At 42.7% G+C, this 18497-nt stretch overlaps 2 protein-coding genes across 4 annotated transcripts in view; one reads left to right on the top strand and one right to left on the bottom strand.

Annotated features, from left to right (window-relative positions):
* EIF2D (eukaryotic translation initiation factor 2D) overlaps positions 1-5441 on the bottom strand; it is a 32315-nt gene extending 26874 nt beyond the window's left edge. The window contains exon 1 of the mRNA XM_054711395.1: positions 5383-5441. The gene's annotated coding sequence lies outside the window, so the exon portion shown is untranslated. The remainder of the gene's footprint in view (positions 1-5382) is intronic.
* A 2616-nt stretch (positions 5442-8057) lies between these two features.
* DYRK3 (dual specificity tyrosine phosphorylation regulated kinase 3) lies at positions 8058-17890 on the top strand. Of its 3 annotated transcripts, none has more exons than XM_008154175.3 (3): positions 8058-8302; positions 10137-10248; positions 16079-17890. In XM_008154175.3, exons 1-3 carry the CDS (start codon positions 8226-8228, stop codon positions 17648-17650), a joined length of 1761 nt encoding a protein of 586 aa, XP_008152397.1. In that variant the 5' UTR covers positions 8058-8225; the 3' UTR covers positions 17651-17890. The 3 variants fall into 3 exon arrangements, with proteins under 3 accessions (XP_008152397.1, XP_027985033.1, XP_027985035.1); XM_028129232.2 differs by lacking the exon at positions 8058-8302 and adding an exon at positions 13060-13107 and having other exon boundaries at positions 10159-10248; XM_028129234.2 differs by lacking the exons at positions 8058-8302; positions 10137-10248 and adding an exon at positions 13180-13244.
* The last annotated feature ends 607 nt before the right edge of the window (positions 17891-18497 follow it).

Genomic DNA, 18497 nt, shown 5'->3' with positions numbered 1-18497 from the left:
AGACTCTGACAGGAGGAAGGTTTTCATATACATTTTACTAATTTTCTTTCATCTCTGACACTTCTATTATAGAGAAAGGGCAAATAGAAATATTAAATTATTTCCTCCAATTAACCCCCTTTTAATGTGCACGAATTTCATGCACCGGGCCACTAGTTTTTTATAAAAACCCTCAGCAAAGTGGGAATAGAGGGAGCATATCTCAACATGATAAAGGCCATATATGACAAACCCACAGCCAACATCATACTCAATGGGCAAAAACTAAAACCATTTCCCATAAGAATAGGAACAAGACAGGGATGTCCGCTTCCACCACTCTTATTCAACATAGTATTGGAAATCCTAGCCACAGCGATCAGACAAGAAGAAGAAATAAAAGGCATCCAAATTGGAAAGGAGGAAGTAAAACTCTCATTATTCACAGATGGCATGATATTTTACATATAAAACCCTAAAGACTCTACCAAAAAACTACTAGATTTAATAAAGAAATTTGGCAATATTAACAGGATACAAAATGAAAACCCAGAAATTGATGGCATTTTTATACACCAATAATGAATTCTCAGAAACTGCTGAAGGCTAGGAATAGTAGTTACCATAATAAATGCAGGAGGTCCATCAAAAGGTTGATGGACACTTACAGCAGGGCTGAAGATCTGCATATGATTGCCTGCTGCAGGCAGTTTCCCCCAACCTGATGGTCCTTTATTGTTTACCAGGCCTTGCTAGAGGGCAAAATGTGTGAATAAAAAGCCCTGGGGCGGAGATTCGAGGAGCTTAGTCACTAGAACTGTTTCCATCTGGACCTCCAATATGCCTTCCAAATTCATATTTCTTGTCTAGTATTATTCATTTATGCACAGGTCTTCTCCAGATTCCTGAACCATAGCAGCTTCAGGGAAAGACAAGACTGCGCAAGAAACTAAACAATCCCATTTATCATTGCAACAAAAAAATTAAGATACTTAGGAATAAACTTAACCAAGGAGGCAAAAGACCTGTACACGGAAAACTACAGGGCGCTGAAAAAAGAGATAGAAGAAGATATAAACAAGTGGAAGAATATACCGTGTTCATGGATTGGTAGAATCAACATCATTAAAATGTCCACAATACCCAAGGCAATCTACAAGTTCAATGCAATCCCTATTAAAATACCAATGACATATTTCACAGAGCTAGAACAAACACTCCAAAAATTTATATGGAATCAAAAAAGACCCCAAATAGCTGCAGCAATTTTGAGAAAGGAAAACAAAGTTGGAGGAATCACAATACCAGATTTCAAGTTATATTACAAAGCCACCGTAATCAAAACAGCCTAGTACTGGCACAAGAACAGGCACATAGATCAATGGAACAGAACAGAGAACCCAGAAATTGACCCAAGCCATTACACTCAATTAATATTTGACAAAGGAGGCAAGAGCATACAAGAGAGTCAAGAGTCTCTTCAATAAATGGTGTTGGGAAAATTGGACAGATATATGCAAAAAAATAAAATTAGACCACCAACTTACACCATACACAAGAATAAACTCAAAATGGATAAAAGACTTAAATGTAAGTCATGAAACCATAAAAATCCTAGAAGAAACCATAGGCAGTAAAATCTCAGACATCTCTTGTAGCAGTATGTTTGTTTACCGATACATCTCTTATGGCAAAGGAAACTAAGGAGAAAATAAACAAATGGGACTACATCAAAATAAAAAGCTTCTGTACAGAAAAAAAAAATCAACAAAACGAAAAGAGAGCCCACTGTGTGGGAGAACATATTTGGCAATGATACATCTGATAACAGGTTAATATCAAAATATATTAAGGAACTCAAACAATTTAACAAAAGGAAGACAAACAATCCAATCAAAAAATGGGCAAAGGACGTTAAATAGACGCTTCTCCAAAGAAGACACACAGATGGCCAAGAGACATATGAAAAAATGCTCAAAGTCACTGATCATCAGAGAGATGCAAATTAAAATGGCAATCTCACACCTATCAGAATGGCTACCATCAACAAATGACAAGTGCTGGCAAGGATGTGAAGAAAAGGGATCCCTAGTACACTGCTGGTGGGAATGCAGACGGGTGCAACCATTATAGAAAAGAACATGGATTTTCCACAAAAAATGAAATATGGAACTGCCTTTTGACTCAGTGATCCCACTTCTAGTAATATATCCTAAGAAACCCAAAGCACCATTCAGAAAGAATGTTCATAGCAGCACAAGTTACAATAGCTATGATCTGGAAAGAGCCCAAGTGTCCATCAGTAGATGAATGGGTAAAAAAAAAGCTGTGGTACATTTATACCATGGAATACTATGCAGTTGTAAAAAAGAAGACTCTCTTACCCTTTGAGACAGCATGGAGGGACCTGGAGAGTATCATGCTAAGTGAAATAAGTCAGTCAGAGAAAGACAAATATTACATGACTGCACGCATGTGTGGAATCTAAGTAACAAAATAAACTGATGAAAGGAGTGGATCCAGAGACATGGAAGCATGGAACAGTGTGGAATCTCAGAGGGAAGGTGGGGGAGGGTGGTGGGTGCATGGGAGGTAATCAACCAAAAACTTTGTATGCATATATGCATAAATCATGGACACAGACAATAGAGTGCTGAAGGCCTGGGGTGGAGGGGCAGGGGCAGGCTGGAGGGTATCAATGAGGAAAGAAGGGGGACATATGTAATACTTTCAACAATAAAGAATTATTAAAACAAAACAAAACAAAACAAAAAAAACCCCAGGCTGGATTGTGGCTGAGTGACAAGGAGGCTGCTGAAATTCCAGTGTTCCTCTTAAGGAGCCCACACACAAATGTACACATCCTGCTTCTTCTGAGCTCCAGTGCCAGGGGACTCAAACACACACAGGGAGGAACTGGCTTGTCTGACATCAGGGCAGGAACTCGGAGGTGGTGCTCTCCCAGATGGGGGTGCTCATAGGGGTCATTGTTCCAGTGCTGGGACCTCCCCTCTCACAGGGCTGATTGGCAACCATCTCTGAGTCTCCATCAGCCTGGAGCACACTGTTTGTTCCACCCTGGGGATTCCCTGAGACTCACTCCATCCAATTTATAGCCCCACTCAAGCTGTTTGCAGCAGCTTTTCCATATGAATGGCCTGTCCTGGCTCAGGCTTCAGACTTTGCTAAAATCTCAAACAAGCTGCAGCTGGTGACAGCATGCCCCAAGACTGGGCACTAGCACCAGCCTGCCTTGCTTCACAGCTGGGCCTCACCTGGGCACCTCCAAGCCCAATAAAAATAGCAAATAGCAGCCCTCAGCTGATCCCTCTGTAGCTCCTGCCAGGTGGCCCCAGGCAATGGCTGACTCTGCACCTCCCGGAGGCCCTAGAGCCAGTACACCTGGTGGACAGCTTCAGACCATAACAGATTACAGCTCTACACATCCATAAGTGACTCACTCAAGGGGCAGACTCAGTGAGCACCAAAGCCCCACTGAAGCAAGTCCTGCTCCATAGGAGTGTATCCTGCACAGCTGCTCTCCCACTGTAGTTGCAGCTGGTCCTCACAGTCAATTGGCTTGGAGGTCAACTTCTCCCAGTGATGCCAACAGCAATCAAGGCTCAACTACAAGACTGTGCACACAGCCCACACAGGGGTGCTGCTAGAGTGCCCAGCTCAGGTTACTGAGGAGGCTGAGGCACTGGGCCCTCCAGGACACCTATCAATTCCAAGAGACATAGCGCTCTACCTAATACATAGAAATAAACACAGGGAAGCAACCAAAATGCAGAGATAAAGAAGCATGCCACAGATAAAAGAAATGGAAGCAAGCAAACTACTAGGTACAGAGTTCAAAACCCTGGTTATAAAGTTACTCAATGAACTTTCAAGGATCTTAGTGAGAATGTCAAAGACATGAAAAAGGACCAGTCAGAAATTAAGCATACACTACTGAAATAAAGAATAATTTACAGAGATTTAACAATAGAGGATTCAGTGAATCAAATCAACGATTTGGAATATGAGGAAGCAAAAATCACACAATCAGAAGAGTAAAAAGAAAAAAGAATCCAAAAATATGAAGATAGTGTAAGGAGCCTGTGGGGCAACTTCAAACATACCAACATTCGCATTATGGGGGTGCCAGAAGGAGAAGAGAGAGCAAGATATCGAAACCCTATTTGAAAAAATAATGACAGAAAACTTCCCCTACCTGGTGAAAGAAATAGACTTGCAAGTCCAGGAAGCACAGAGAGTCCCAAACAAGAGGAACCCAAAGAGGCCCACACTAAGACACATCATAATTAAAATGCCAAGGGTTGCCCTAGCCGGTTTGGCTCAGTGGATAGAGCATTGGCCTGAGGACTGAAGGGTCCCGGGTTCAATTCTGGTCAAGGGCACATGCCAGGTTGTAGGCTGGCTCCCCAGTAGGGGGTGTGCAGGAGGCAGCCAATCAATGATTCTCTCTCATCATTGATGTTGCTCTCCCACCTTCTCCCTTACTCTCTGAAATCAATAAAAATATTTTAAAAAATAAATAAAATAAAATGCCAAGGGTTAAAGACAAAGAGAGAATCTTAAAAGCAACAAGATAAAAGCAGTTAGTTACCTACAGGGGAGTGCCCATATGACCATCAGCTGATTTCTCAACAGAAACTTTGCAGGCCAGAAGGGAGTGGCAAGAAATATCCAAAGTGATGAATAGCAATGACCTACAACCAAGATTACTCTACCCAGCAAAGCTCTCATTTAGAATTGAGGGTCAGACAAAGAGCTTCACAAACAAGAAAAAGCTTAAGGAGTTCATCACCACCAAACCAGTATTACCTGAAAGGTTGAAGGGTATTCTTTAAGAGGAGGAGGATGAGGAGGAAGAGAAGAAGAGGAGAAGGAGGGAGGAGGAGGAGTAGAAGAAGGGATAAAATATATGAACAATAAAATGGCAACAAATACATATCTATCAACAATTGAATCTAAAGATCAAAATAAACGAACAAGAAATCTAATGAACAAAATAAACTGGTGAATAAAATAGAATCAGAGGCATAAAAGCATAGTACAGACTAACGAATCTCAGAGGGGAGGGAGGATGGGGCAGGAGGAGATTAACCAACGATCTTACCTATAGACACAGACAATAGGGTGGTGAAGGCCTGGGGTGGGGTGGGAAACGGGTAGAGGGGGACATGGGGAAGGGGGGGAGGGGGACATCTGTAATACTCTCAACAATAAAGGTTAAAAAATATACATCAGAGGAGCCCCTTATCAAGAAATTCTTAATCATTAGATCTGGAGGGACTGGTGGGTAAGTCCGAATTGATATTTTTCAAAAGTACCAGTATTTATTTATTGCAGCACACCAAAATTTAGTGGCTTAAAATAATCATTTTATTTGCTCACAGTTCTCGAGGGTCTGTTGACTTGGTTCTTCGGCTGGCTTTGCTTGGGATCCTCATGTGAATGCTGTCACCTGGCAACACAACTCTGTTGGGATGGCCTCTCACCTGTCTGAGGATTCTCCAATCTAGTTCAGATTTGTCCACATGGTGGCAGCATCTAAGAGCATAAGAGAGAACCTGTAAGGTCTCCTGGGGCTAAGACTCATAATCACACAATTTTGTCACTTTCTATTGGTCAAAGCAACTCATATGGCTGGCCAGATTCAAGAACTGGGAAAATAGTCTGGCAGGAGTGGCTCAGTGGTTGAGCGCTGACCTATGAACCAGGAGGTCACATCTCAATTCCAGTCAGGGCACATGCCCAGGTTTTGGGCTCGATCCCTAGTAGGGGACATGCAGGAGGCAGCCAATTGATGATTCTCTGTCATCATTGATGTTTCTCTCTCTTTCCCCCTCTTCTTTCCTCTCTCTAAAATCAATAAAAAACATTAAAAAAAAAAAAAAAAAACCCTAACCGGTTTGGCTCAGTGGATAAAGCGTCAGTCTGTGGACTGAAAGGTCCCAGGTTTGATTCTGGTCAAGGGCATGTACCTTGGTTGCAGGCACATCCCAGTAGGAGGTGTGCAGGAGGCAGCTGATAGATGTTTCTTTCTCATCGATGTTTCTAACTCTCTATCCCTTTCCCTTCCTTTCTGTGAAAAAAAAATCAATAAAATATATATTTTTTAAAAAAAGAACTGGGAAAATAGTCTAAAATAGTCTTCACTACTTTAGGGGAGCAGCTGCGAAGAATGTGTGAGGCTTTGGAGGGGAAGAAAGGGCGTGAATGGTGTAGGAGCTGCCTGCTCAAGAGCTGCAGAGCAGAGCAGCAGCTCAGTGGGGGACTTTAACCCAGCCACCTGTTAAATCAGAGCCTCTTTGAAGAAATCCTGGAAAGTACTTGGGTCACTAAAGTTAGAGATTTATGAAGCTCCAGCAACCTCAAGGAATCCTCCCCACCCCTTGACCATGGGAACAATAGCCTCAAGATACAAGATTGGTGTTTCCTGTCTCCTGGGAGGAAGAAAGCAGGGATGCTTCAGGTTTGCTCCCAGAGATACGCCTGGAACACAGAGAGATCCAATCCTCTCAAAGCAGTGATTCAGAACGAGGTAATAACAAAACTTGTGGGGCAAGTCCCATGCAAAGTAGTCTGAGGTGTCCACACACAGGTACTAAGGACAGTGATTATTAACAATAGGATTTTGCAATCTTAGAGCTGAAAGGGACCTCAGCAACAATCTAGCTCAAACCTTTTGTTGCCATGGGCTTTTGTTTAAACAAAAGCTTCCATTGGAGCCCAAATACAAACCTATAAGAAAACAGGATTGCTCTGGGGGTGAGAGGCAAAAAAAAAAACAACTTCTTTGTAAAATTGGAAACTTTTTTTTTAAAGCATCACGGAAGACCACATTTTTATTTATATTTACATCAGAGGCTAACGCAACATTGATCACAAAGAATAAAATTCCCCCAAACGAATACATTCTTAACTTAATAAGTGAAGAGCCTTTGGGATTTTAAGGGCAAGTTTACTTGGAAACATGAAAGCAAGAAATATGACTTTTAGTCATACGGAAAAATGAGCCTTGGATGGAAATTTTTTCCACTTAACGGACTATGGTTTGGGTCAATGAGTCCCCAAGTCCCACCAGGTGGCGCCCGAGTTCGGCATTTGCTGAACGCAGCGCTCGGTTCTTTTCCGGAGGGTCAGGTGGCCTCGCGCGGTGCAGGTTTAGAAAATCCAATTAGATGCCACGCTCAAGGAAACACCACTCGTGCTCTTCTATTTTAACACCTTTTCCTCTCACTTTCAACTACCAAAAATCCGTTTAACACTGATTCCACACACACACATTCCAAAGGAAAAGACAGGAAAAGCCTGTTCCCAAGGGCAGCAGGAGGAAGGCTGGGGGACTCGCACACTTTTCTCGTCCAGGTTTTGCCAATTAGAAGACCCTGGGGGAGCACGGCTCCTCTGGCCTCCGTTTTCTCGTCCCTAAAAGGGCTCTTGGGAGACCTACCACCCGTAGCATCCCATTGCGGGGGACTCGCTCCTCCGTTTATATTCTGGAAAAGAGAGCTGAAAGCTGTAAAAGGGGGGGGGGGGGGCTGTCATCTGGTCTGGTTACCGAGATTAAATAAACACAATAGAACGTTCGAGAGCACTGGTAGTGTCACGAACTGGGCTTATGACTGCTCTCCTACGTAACTTACGGCCCGGTGTGGGGGGGAGGGGTGGCCGCTCCGTAGGGGGAGTCTTCAAAAGTTACACATTTTTTAAAAATTCATATTCCAAAGAGGTTTTTAAAAACTCCAGGCTGCAACCTGTTAAGGGACAGCAGACTTCTGAGGCAGAAATGGGACTAAGAGCTACGTGCACCATCCTCCACCGCGGCCTTCCTCACCTCCGGGCCGCCGCCCTCCGCCCTCCGCTCGCCGCCAGAAGAACCGGTCCGCCCGGGCGGCCCCTCGCGGCGGACCTCCCGGAGCCTGCGCGGTGGGCAAAGGCCTCGGGCCCCGCCCCCGTGCGTCATGCGTCTTTGCGCAGAGGCGTGTCCCGGGGCGTGCCCGGTTGCTAGGCGACCACACTGCTCTTCCCCCGCCCCCGCCCCGCCCGTCTGCCTGTCCTCGCCTCCCTCCCTGCCCCGCCAGTCGCGAGCGGAGGCGCGTGGAGCTGCAGTGTCTGCACGAGAGTCCCCGGGGAGCATCGTGGCCCGGGAGGCGGCTGCCCCAGCGCAGGTGGACGCTGCCCGTCGGGCCCTCCAACCGCCGCCCCTCCCCCCGGGGGTCCCGAGCTAGCCGATGGGAGGCTCGGCTCGCGGGCCCGGGCGGAAGGATGCGGGGCCGCCTGGAGCCGGACTCCCGCCCCAGCAGCGGAGGTAACGGCGCCGCTGGGTAACGGGCTGGGGGCGCCCGATCGAGCGGCTGGCGCTGGCTGGCGAGGCCGGGGGGCGGGGAAGGCCTGGACCCCAGCGGGAGGGACGAAGGAAGGGATCTGACCCGCTCCCAGGAGCCGCCCCCCCCCCTCTTCCTCTTCAGCTCCCCTCCCCCCAGCCCACCGAGAGCCGGGGAGGGAGCTGGAGCGGATTTAGGGCAAGAGGAATTCCCACCCTCGGGATTGTCTCTGAAGCCCTAGATCGGGGGTGGGGTGGGGGAGTGTATGGTAAGGAACTCTGAGAAGCTGGGACTTTTCAACAAACTGGGGGAGACGGGGAGCAATCGCTTTCAGAGAAGCCCTGTTGCTCAGAGCAGATAACCGAGGGCTGAACTCGGGGGGCTTTGAGGGGCGGGGTGCGGCTGGCTTTGGGTGAGGGGCTGCAGGTGAGGGGCTCTGCTGACGGGACTGCAGGGGATCCTATTTTGAGAGATTCTCCTCCTTGCATTGTATTTTACCCCTAAGTGGGGAGAAGGGCCCCCTCCTCGCTCCCTTTGCACGGAGACTTCCTTTGGGTAATTCCCTCTGGGGATTTATGAGAAATCTGCAGATCTTCTGTATCTTTTGCTTTTTAAACCTGCACGCCCGCCCCGTTTTGTTGGTTTTATTCATACTCTTGGCAGACTGAGTCACATCCAGAATTTTTGGGTTTTGTCGATGGAAGCAGTTTTCGTTAAAGATGCAAATGATTCTGTCCAGAATGCGAGCATGTTTTGAAAAGAACATTTCAAAAATATTTGTAGTGTTTTCTGTCTTATTTTTTTTTTTACTGTTTATATTCTTACAAGACCAATTAAGAAAACCCTAGAACGAATTTTACAAAACAGTTTCTAAAGGCCACTGAAATATTCTAGCCTATTTTAAAGATTAAAAAAAAAAAAAAAAAGCCTTTTCCCTGCATCCCGGTCATCATCGTTGTGTATCATATAAAAATGATAGAATTAAATGCTGGCATGTGTAACTGAGAAATCCACGTACGTTCTTGGTGGCAGATGAAGTACATTATTCAGGGCCATCTTGTGGATTAAAGAAATCCTCTTCATCTTTTGTGTTTCCTTACCATGGTGTAGGCACAGTGTTAAAAAAAGAGACGATCCTTAATCATGTAGCATTTAGCTTCCACCATCCACCAGAAAATGGAGTGGATAAAAAGAAGTGAAATTTAGTACTTTTGTACTTTAGAGGATTTCTTAGTATTTGCTGTAGTTTTTGCTGTATTTTTCTACAAGTTAGGTTAGATGCTAAATAGGTACGTTAAAAAATAAATAAAAAAGCCCTAAGAAGGCCTTTTATTTCTTGCCTGTAAGACCCAGAAGGTGTAGACTGTAATTATCCTTCCCATTATTGCATGTGGAAAACGGGACCCGGAGGGATGCAATACAGCCAGTGATAGAGCTGAGATTAGAATCCAAGTCTTGGAAATTAACTTTTGTCTTTTTTTTTCCTTTTTTTCTTATGTTCTCGTTAGTTTTTAGGCTTCAGAATTTAACTAGGTAGTAAGTTAAATGAAATCTTTCTGATATCTCCTCTTTTTAACAACATCCAGAAAGTAAGACTTGTTTTAACTATTTCAAAATACAAACCTAGAAATGCTATCTATACTTTTAAAATTTAGGTTGCCTTTCTTCCTTTGCCAAACACCCCAGTGCAGTGTAGACATTTATTTGTATTCATTATTCTTGTGGCAGATCTGAAGAGTTAAGACACAGGATGTTTTGGAAATAGAAATGTGTGTACTTCAGTTACTAACAGATCTTATCTGCAATTCTTTCAACTAGATTGGGGGATGGTGTCTATGATACCTTCATGATGATAGATGAAACCAAATGCCCACCCTGTTCAAATGTTCTCTGCAATCCTTCTGAGCCATCTCTGCCTAGAAGACTAAATGTAAGTAAATGAAGTCATTCTTTGTGCTGTAATTGTCTTTGGAAAGGAGGAAGTGCTACTTAATGCCCAAGGTACAGTTACATCTATCTCACTGGCAACCCAGACTTTGTTTCCTTTTGGCTTTCTTGACATTGGAATAAAAACCTCTGTTAGCCCTGGCCGGTTTGGCTCAGTGGATAGAGCATCGGCCTCAGGACTGAGGGGTCCCGGGTTCGATTCCAGCCAAGGGCACATGCCGGGTTGCAGGCTCGATTCCCAGTAGGGGGCATGCAGAAGGCAGCCGATCAATGATTCTCTCTCATCATTGATGTTTCTATCTACCTCTCCCTCTCCCTTCCTCTCTAAAATCAATAAAAATATATTTTTAAAAAATAACTTCCGTTATTCACCGATTCCTTTTAATCACTGGGATAAATACATGGCCTTAGGAAGAAAATAATATGCTGCTTTTATCTAGGGGGTGTTTATTTTGTTATGACATGATATACGCTGTATTCAAAGGCTCCATTTAACAAAAACAAGGAATAGAAAATATCCCTGAATTCATAGATCTACAGGTTTTTCCTCTACAATTATAGAAATGTAGTTTTAGCTTATTAGTATGCTAAAGAGAACCATTTTTTTTTTAGTTTTACATTTTCTTTTTAAAATTTATTCTTAATTATAGTTTATATATTTATACACATTTTTATAACTTACAAAGTGATAAAAGTCTAGTATCCACCTGGCACTATGCATATTTATGATATTGACTCTATTCCCTATGCTGTACTTTTCATTGCATGACTTGTTTTATAATTGGAAGTTTGTGCTTCTTAATTTCCTTCCCCTTTTCTACCCCTCTGGCAACCATCAGTTTGAAAACACCCATTTTATAGCTCATAAATAAAACATAACAGCACAGTTTGGTTTTTGAGGCATTTAATTATTTTGGAGACTGCAGAAATTTAGCTTAGGACACTATTTTACTTAAGATAATAAAAAAAATTGATTCATATTCCCTCAGTGTAGCAAGGAGACGAGGGTTTGGACAAGTTCCATGATAGGGAGAAGCTATCCTGTCACTTTAAAATTTGCTGCATCTAATGAACAAATTGAATAATTGAAGAGACTAATTTGTAATATTTCTCCTTCATATTTCTGTGTTGAAGACCTAAAATTGTTTCTATATGAAAAAAATTACTTGTATTTTTCATAGTCCTTCCCAGTTTTTTTTGTCAGCTTTTGCTAATCAACCTTTTCACTACTTTCAAAGCTAATAATAATACAGAGTATGGGCTAAATATATTTGGAAGGCTGGTCACCCTATTTTTTTTTTTTTTTTTCACCCTATTTTTGAACTCTCTGTGGAGTGAAGTAAGGTTCCTTTCCATTCTCTGTAAGTTTATTTCTTTAATATGTAAAAACCTCTGAGAAGTCCTTGTGTTGACCCTCCACTTTCTTGATGACTTGCTGCCGATTAGCACCGTTCTATAGGAGGCTGGCGCATTACCATGTGACTTAAAGTTCATTGTAACTTTAATTCAGAGTTGGCTAATGCTAATCATCTCCCAGTAGGTAAGTTACATTGTATGTGTCAGGACCAAAATTAATTTCTTACTATATGGTATTTAGAGTAACCATTTTTGGGAAACACGAGATTTTAGATTCTAACCCAATGTCTTTGCAAATTTTGCGGGAAAATGCTTTTTGACTTCTTGGTTACACTTATAGTTCATGATGCCATGAATCTGTCTCGACACCCTATTACTGTTTTCCACAAAGTCTTTTAGCATTGTTCTTTATCCAAATGCTCTTGCATTCTCGTTGTAAACTACACATTACCTGCTCATGGGCTTTTATTGGGTTAAGTGTTGTGTTGCAGAGATTTTAGGTCAAGTACTTAGGGACGGTAGTGTTTTCTATCTGGGTGAGAAGGCTAATTTTTTTTCTGAATTTCTTAACAAGATCTTTAAGACTTGATTAACACAGTAGAAGATTCTATTTGAAATGTCAAGAGACCTCCACATTAATACTATATATGAAGCATTCTTAAATAAAACATAATTCATCTGGCATTATCTCTTTCTCTGGATACAATTACATAGTTAAGATATTCAAGATAGTTGATTATGTACATTACTTATTTATTGTGATTATAAACCCAAGAATGGGGATATACAGTGGTTTAAAACAGTTACACTGTAATACGTGTGAAAACTCTAGAGTCTCCTAGAACAGTGGAAGGGAGATTTTATTTATAGCACAGCAGACTTGATACATAATTGATTCAGGCCGTATTTGAGATATTTATAGGAAAAGAAAGAAAGCTCAGGAGAAAACGCCTCCCTGTATGGAAAAATTCCTTCCTGGAATTCTTCAGATTCACTGGAGATCGGAACCTCGGTAATCCATGGTGAACTACACCTGAAGCATCGTGTTCTGTTCTGGGAGCTGCACTTGAAGAGAGACAGACATAAAGTGCAGCCTGTATTGAGAACGTGAATAGGATAGTAAGGGAACCTGACACAGCCACGGGAGGTATGACATTCTAATGTCATAGAAAAAACTGGTGGGGGCAGGGCAGCCCCTTGTAGGTATCTGAGAGCACTTACATGAAATTTGGATACTTCTATGTAGTTCTAGAGGGCACAACAAGAGTTAATTTTGAGGGGGAGAGATTTAGGCTCCATATTAGGAAAAACCACGAGTCAGAAAGTCAAAATGACCTTTTTAAATCTGATTGTAATAATTCTGTGGAAATTAAATTTCTGTTATGTATCTGTTCTTATTCGTGTTCTGAACCTGAGACCCTCTTTTTATCGCAAACAGAGACGAAGACCTCCAGAGCCAGCGCAGCCTTACATGTAGGCAGAGTAGGTGAGATGCCCAGGGATGGGCCCTGGACCACAAATCCCTTTCCTACCAGCAGGTCATTGACGGCTGCAGTTCCTAGAGAGGCATTCCTTTGAGTTAAGGCATTGATCCTCCGTTAAAGTTCAAATATCTCTGGAGAGGTAACACATTCAATTGTATAGCAAGTTGAAAGCAAGCTTTATGTGGGGGAGACAGTGGGTGAGGTGATTCTGTGCATCCTAAGGGAAGGCCTGTTGGGGCTTGATGGAGCAGGAGGCATGTTAGTGCAGACGTCTAGTGGAGGGAGACTGGAAATATGGAAGAAGGCCACCCCCAGAGAGAAGAGATTAAACGGAAAGGGGCAAGGGAGAGTGTTTAGGAGTTTAAATCTTATGTATTGAGAATTATTTCTTTCCAGTATTTTGTAAATGTTTTCTAGTTTGTGAGAGTCTTTCACATATAGTATCACCATCATCATTTGAGTCACACCAACGTCAGGTATTCTGTCCACATTCTACAGATAAGAGGCTAAGAAACGGCTAAAGGTTAAGCAACCTGCCCGGGGACTTACAGCTTTTAAGCAGTGTAGACAGGACCCCAACGCAAGCCTTCTGACTTCACATTGCTTCAGAGTGGGTCCCCAAGACTAGCGGTAAATATTCAGATATATATATATATATTTTTTTAATATATATTTTATTGAATTTTTACAGAGAGGAAGGTAGAGGGATAGAGAGCTAGAAACATCAATGAGAGAGAAACATCGATCAGCTGCCTCCTGCACACCCCCCACTGGGGACGTGCCAGCAACCAAGATACATGCCCTTGACCGGAATCGAACCTGGGACCTTTCAGTCCGCAGGCCGACGCTCTATCCACTGAGCCAAACCGGTTTCGGCCAGATATATTTAAGTTAGAGAGTAAAAAGTTTAAAGAAAACTGGCTGAGATGTATGCAGATGTTCATTTTGTTATGTAAATCTACCTAAAACCAAACATTTATAATTCCCTAGTTCAACGGAACTCTCTCCTAGTAAATGGTTGTTCCTTGAGAATGCCTGTTTTTTCGTAGCATTTGTAATAGTGAACAATAAATGTTCATGTGAATGTCGGATGGAGAGATCGGACCCTTTTCTATTTTTCATCCTTAAAAACTGGAATAGTTATTTGACTTAATTACTGACGACAAAAAACTTGCATTATATTTTCTATCTTAGCAAGGTATTTAGGTTCTGTCTGCATGCCTATTTTAGTTTTTTGACCAGTGATAGTTATCTATTTAGGTATAAGGGCGATTTTTCCTGGTCCAAATCTCGCCTCCTTACTTCAAAAGTAAATGCCAAAGTGTGGCTGTAGTTGTTCAGGCTGCTTTTGTGTAAGATTGTGTAATAATACCTCATTTCTTAACTGTGGTACTCTGTAAATGTTTCAATTGATTCAATGACCTAAAAGGAGGAGGCAAGAACCAATATTTTGCTTTTATAACTTAGATTGGGAGCTGTCTTTAAAAGAGTATGTCAACACTTAAATACTATCATCCTTTTTTTGTTGTTTATATTTTCATCTTTCATATTTTATTTATTTAAGGGAATAAGCCAGGTGTTGTTTCTTTAGTTTATATTAAAGTTCTATTTTTTAAAGTCGTGGCCATGTTATGTCATTACCTTCAGATTTTAACATTTTTTAGGGATTGTGACTGTAGTTAAGAGCTCCCCTGGAATTACCTACCCTTGATCATAGAGGCTGTCAGAAATTATTAGACGATCGGGAGTACAGCTCTTCAGGGTTTATTAAGAAAAACAGATGTCCTTTAAAGTGTCCCATTACTTTTTTAGCGACAGAGTTAACTTTTTTTTCTTCTTCTTCTAGCACCTTTTTACATTTTTCATAGGTTTGTTTTTTGTTGTTGTTTTTTAGTGTTTGGATTTTTTGCTTTTCTTTACTTCCATCTAATTTCAAAGAATCTTGTCTCATTTCAGAGGAGTAAGTAGAGCTTTCTTTTGTGGGTTACTGTTTTTGAAGGCAAAGGTTAAGCAAAATCACATGAAAAGGGTAGTAATATGTCTTCATCACCGAGGCTCATGCTGAGGAAGTGTAGGTGTATGTGTATATGAGAGAGAGACCCTTTATCTCTTCAGGAGATGTGAAAAGAAGCATGGGGCTTTGGTTTCTCATACTCAGGTACATAAAGAATTGGCCTGGATGGTCTCAAGAGTTCTCTTTGGCTTAGAACTTTTGTGATTCAATGAGCTGGGCTAGAAGGCTGCAGTAACTTACTTAGGGACCTGAGAGTAGATGATGAGGCCTTGGTTGGTTCCAGAACATGGTCAGCATTCAGCCCTACTGGAGAGCAGTAGAACAGGCAGTAGGAGAACCTGGTGCCAAGATATGTTAATGGGAAGGGCACTGCAGATAGTCAGAAGACCTGGGTTCAAATCCTGCCTCTATTCTTTAATATTTACAGAACACTTGAATATACATTGTTTTGATCCTGCTTATATGCCTTTAAGAGTTGGGAAGGTACTTGAAACCATTAGTAAAATAATATAAGACTGTGTGTATAAAAATCAAGTGTCAGCTTTTGTGGTACAAACTAGAAAAGCTGTAAGGTTATTTAGTATGGGCTTGGAGTAATTCTAAGTGGAAGAGAGAGGACTTGAATTGGGCTTGAAAGACTAGGATTTGAGTGATTAGGACAAAAGAACTCTCAGTAGAAAGACATACCTATTAGAAGGAACTAGAATGCTTAGGGTATGATAAGAAGACCTTGTCTTGAACAGAACAAGGCACATATAGGCGCTATGGGTGGCTAGAATACTCAGGGGGTCTGAAGATTAACATAACAGTTTCTAGAGACTCCTGCTTTTCTCATCTCACTTTTGGGTCCTTTTATTTAAACGACTGGATATGTTCTGTTGTTGTGCCCGGGAGGATTCTTTCATCCTTCCGCTGTTTTTGTGTGACTCTCACATTATATTAATTTTCCTTCTCCATAGATCACCACTGAGCAGTTAACAAGAGATAATACCCAGCGCTTTCTGAATGGAGGTGAAATGAAGGTAGAAGAGCTGTTTCAAGAATTTGGCAACCGAAGAGCTGACACTTTCCAGTCGGATGGCATTCACGACTCGGAAAAGTGCTCTCCTGTCTCTCAGGGTAAAAGTTCAGATAGCCTGAATACGGTAAAATCCGGCAGTTCGCCCAAAGCTTCCAGAGTGGTGCCTCTGACCCCAGAGCAGGCACTGAAGCAATACAAGCACCTGCTCACAGGTTACGAGAAGCTGGAAATCCTCAATTATCCAGAAATTTACTTTGTGGGTCCAAATGCCAAAAAAAGACATGGAGTCCTTGGTGGTCCCAATAATGGGGGGTATGATGATGCGGAAGGGGCCTATATTCACGTACCTCGAGACCATCTAGCTTACCGATACGAGGTGCTGAAAATTATTGGCAAGGGGAGTTTTGGACAGGTCGCCCGGGTCTATGATCACAAACTTCGACAGTACGTGGCCCTAAAGATGGTGCGCAACGAGAAGCGTTTCCATCGTCAAGCCGCCGAGGAGATCCGGATTCTGGAGCATCTCAGGAAGCAGGATAAAACTGGCAGCATGAATGTTATCCACATGCTGGAGAGCTTCACATTCCGGAACCACGTTTGCATGGCCTTCGAACTGCTGAGCATAGACCTGTATGAGCTCATTAAAAAAAACAAGTTTCAGGGTTTCAGCGTCCAGCTGGTACGAAAGTTTGCTCAATCCATTTTGCAATCCTTGGATGCTCTCCACAAAAATAAGATCATTCACTGTGACCTGAAGCCAGAAAACATTCTCCTGAAACACCATGGGCGCAGTGCGACCAAGGTCATTGACTTTGGGTCCAGCTGTTTCGAGTACCAGAAGCTTTACACGTATATCCAGTCCCGCTTCTACAGAGCTCCAGAGATCATCTTAGGAGGCCGCTACAGCACGCCTATCGACATGTGGAGTTTTGGCTGCATCCTTGCAGAACTTTTAACAGGACAGCCCCTCTTCCCGGGGGAGGATGAAGGAGATCAGTTGGCTTGTATGATGGAGCTTCTAGGGATGCCGCCACCCAAACTTCTGGAGCAGTCCAAACGTGCCAAGTACTTTATTAATTCCAAGGGCCTACCTCGCTACTGCTCTGTGACTACTCAGGCTGATGGGAGGGTTGTGCTTGTGGGGGGTCGCTCACGTAGGGGTAAAAAGCGGGGTCCCCCAGGCAGCAAAGACTGGGTGACAGCTCTGAAAGGGTGCGATGACTACTTGTTTATAGAGTTTTTGAAAAGGTGTCTTCACTGGGACCCCACTGCCCGCCTGACCCCAGCTCAAGCATTAAGACACCCTTGGATCAGCAAGTCTGTACCCAAACCTCTCACCGTTGAGAAGGTGTCAGGGAAACGGGTCGTAAATTCCGCAAATGCTTTCCAGGGACTGGGTTCCAAGCTGCCTCCTGTTGTTGGCATCGCCAATAAGCTTAAAGCTAACTTAATGTCAGAAACCAATGGTGGTATACCTCTGTGCAGTGTGTTGCCAAAACTGATTAGCTAATGGACAGTGATATGCTCAGAGACGCACATGTATGTATTTTTAACTATCTTGCAAACCTAAAAAATGGAAAAAAAATACAAGCCATTGGTGGATATGTTTTTCTTAGACTAGATTTCTTTTTTTTTAACAAGGCAAAACATTTTTATATAAATGTAAAAAAGAACTCTTCAAGGGCTAATTACCTAACCAGCTTGTATTGGCCATCCTGGAATATACATTAAATGACTTTTTATAGGTCAATGCGTCTTTGTTATTATTGTCAGATGTACATCAAGCTGTGTGTTATAGTGGTTTTAATCTTTTCTCTCAAGATAGAAGGTATCCCAAAAAGTCTATTCTGACCATTCCTCTGGTAGTCTCCTTGTGCATCTGTTCCGGAAGGGTAACTTGGGACATGGCCACAGTTATGGATGAGAGCCAAAGCTAGAACCCCAGCAGGCCATTCTGGGGTCATTCTAGGTGAAAGGGTTCATTCACATTAGAGGACAGGGTCAAGGAAGCTCCCGGTAGCTGTTGGTTACCTGGGGAACTGGTGTTTCTGCTTCTCAATGACTCATTTTGATTTTGTGATGTGCAGCTTATGTATTTATCCTCACCCGAGGATATTTTTTCCATTGATTTTTTTTTTTTTTTTTTTTTAGAGAGAGTGGGAGGGAGGCGGAAAGACAGAGAGAGAGAAACATTGATGTGAGAGAGACACATTGAGTAGTTGCCTTCCTCACACGCCCCTGTTGGGGCTGGGAATCAAACCTGCAACTCAGGTACATGTCCTTGACAGGTTTGAACCCGCAACTTTTCAGTTCACGGTCTGATGCTCTAACCACAGCCGTACCGAACAGAGCTTTAT

This window comes from Eptesicus fuscus, chromosome 22, assembly GCF_027574615.1.
Source record: "Eptesicus fuscus isolate TK198812 chromosome 22, DD_ASM_mEF_20220401, whole genome shotgun sequence".
Classification (NCBI taxonomy): Eukaryota; Metazoa; Chordata; class Mammalia; order Chiroptera; family Vespertilionidae; genus Eptesicus; species Eptesicus fuscus.
Note: the sequence above shows the minus strand (reverse complement) of the source record. Positions and strands in the feature narration are given on the sequence as shown.

Coding starts and splice junctions, on each gene's coding strand:
- DYRK3 (XM_008154175.3), top strand. CDS start 8,226: ATGGGAGGCTCGGCTCGCGGGCCCGGGCGGAAGGATGCGGGGCCGCCT. Junction 8,303..10,136: donor CTCCCGCCCCAGCAGCGGAG/GTAACGGCGCCG, acceptor TCTTTCAACTAG/ATTGGGGGATGGTGTCTATG. Junction 10,249..16,078: donor CTCTGCCTAGAAGACTAAAT/GTAAGTAAATGA, acceptor CCTTCTCCATAG/ATCACCACTGAGCAGTTAAC.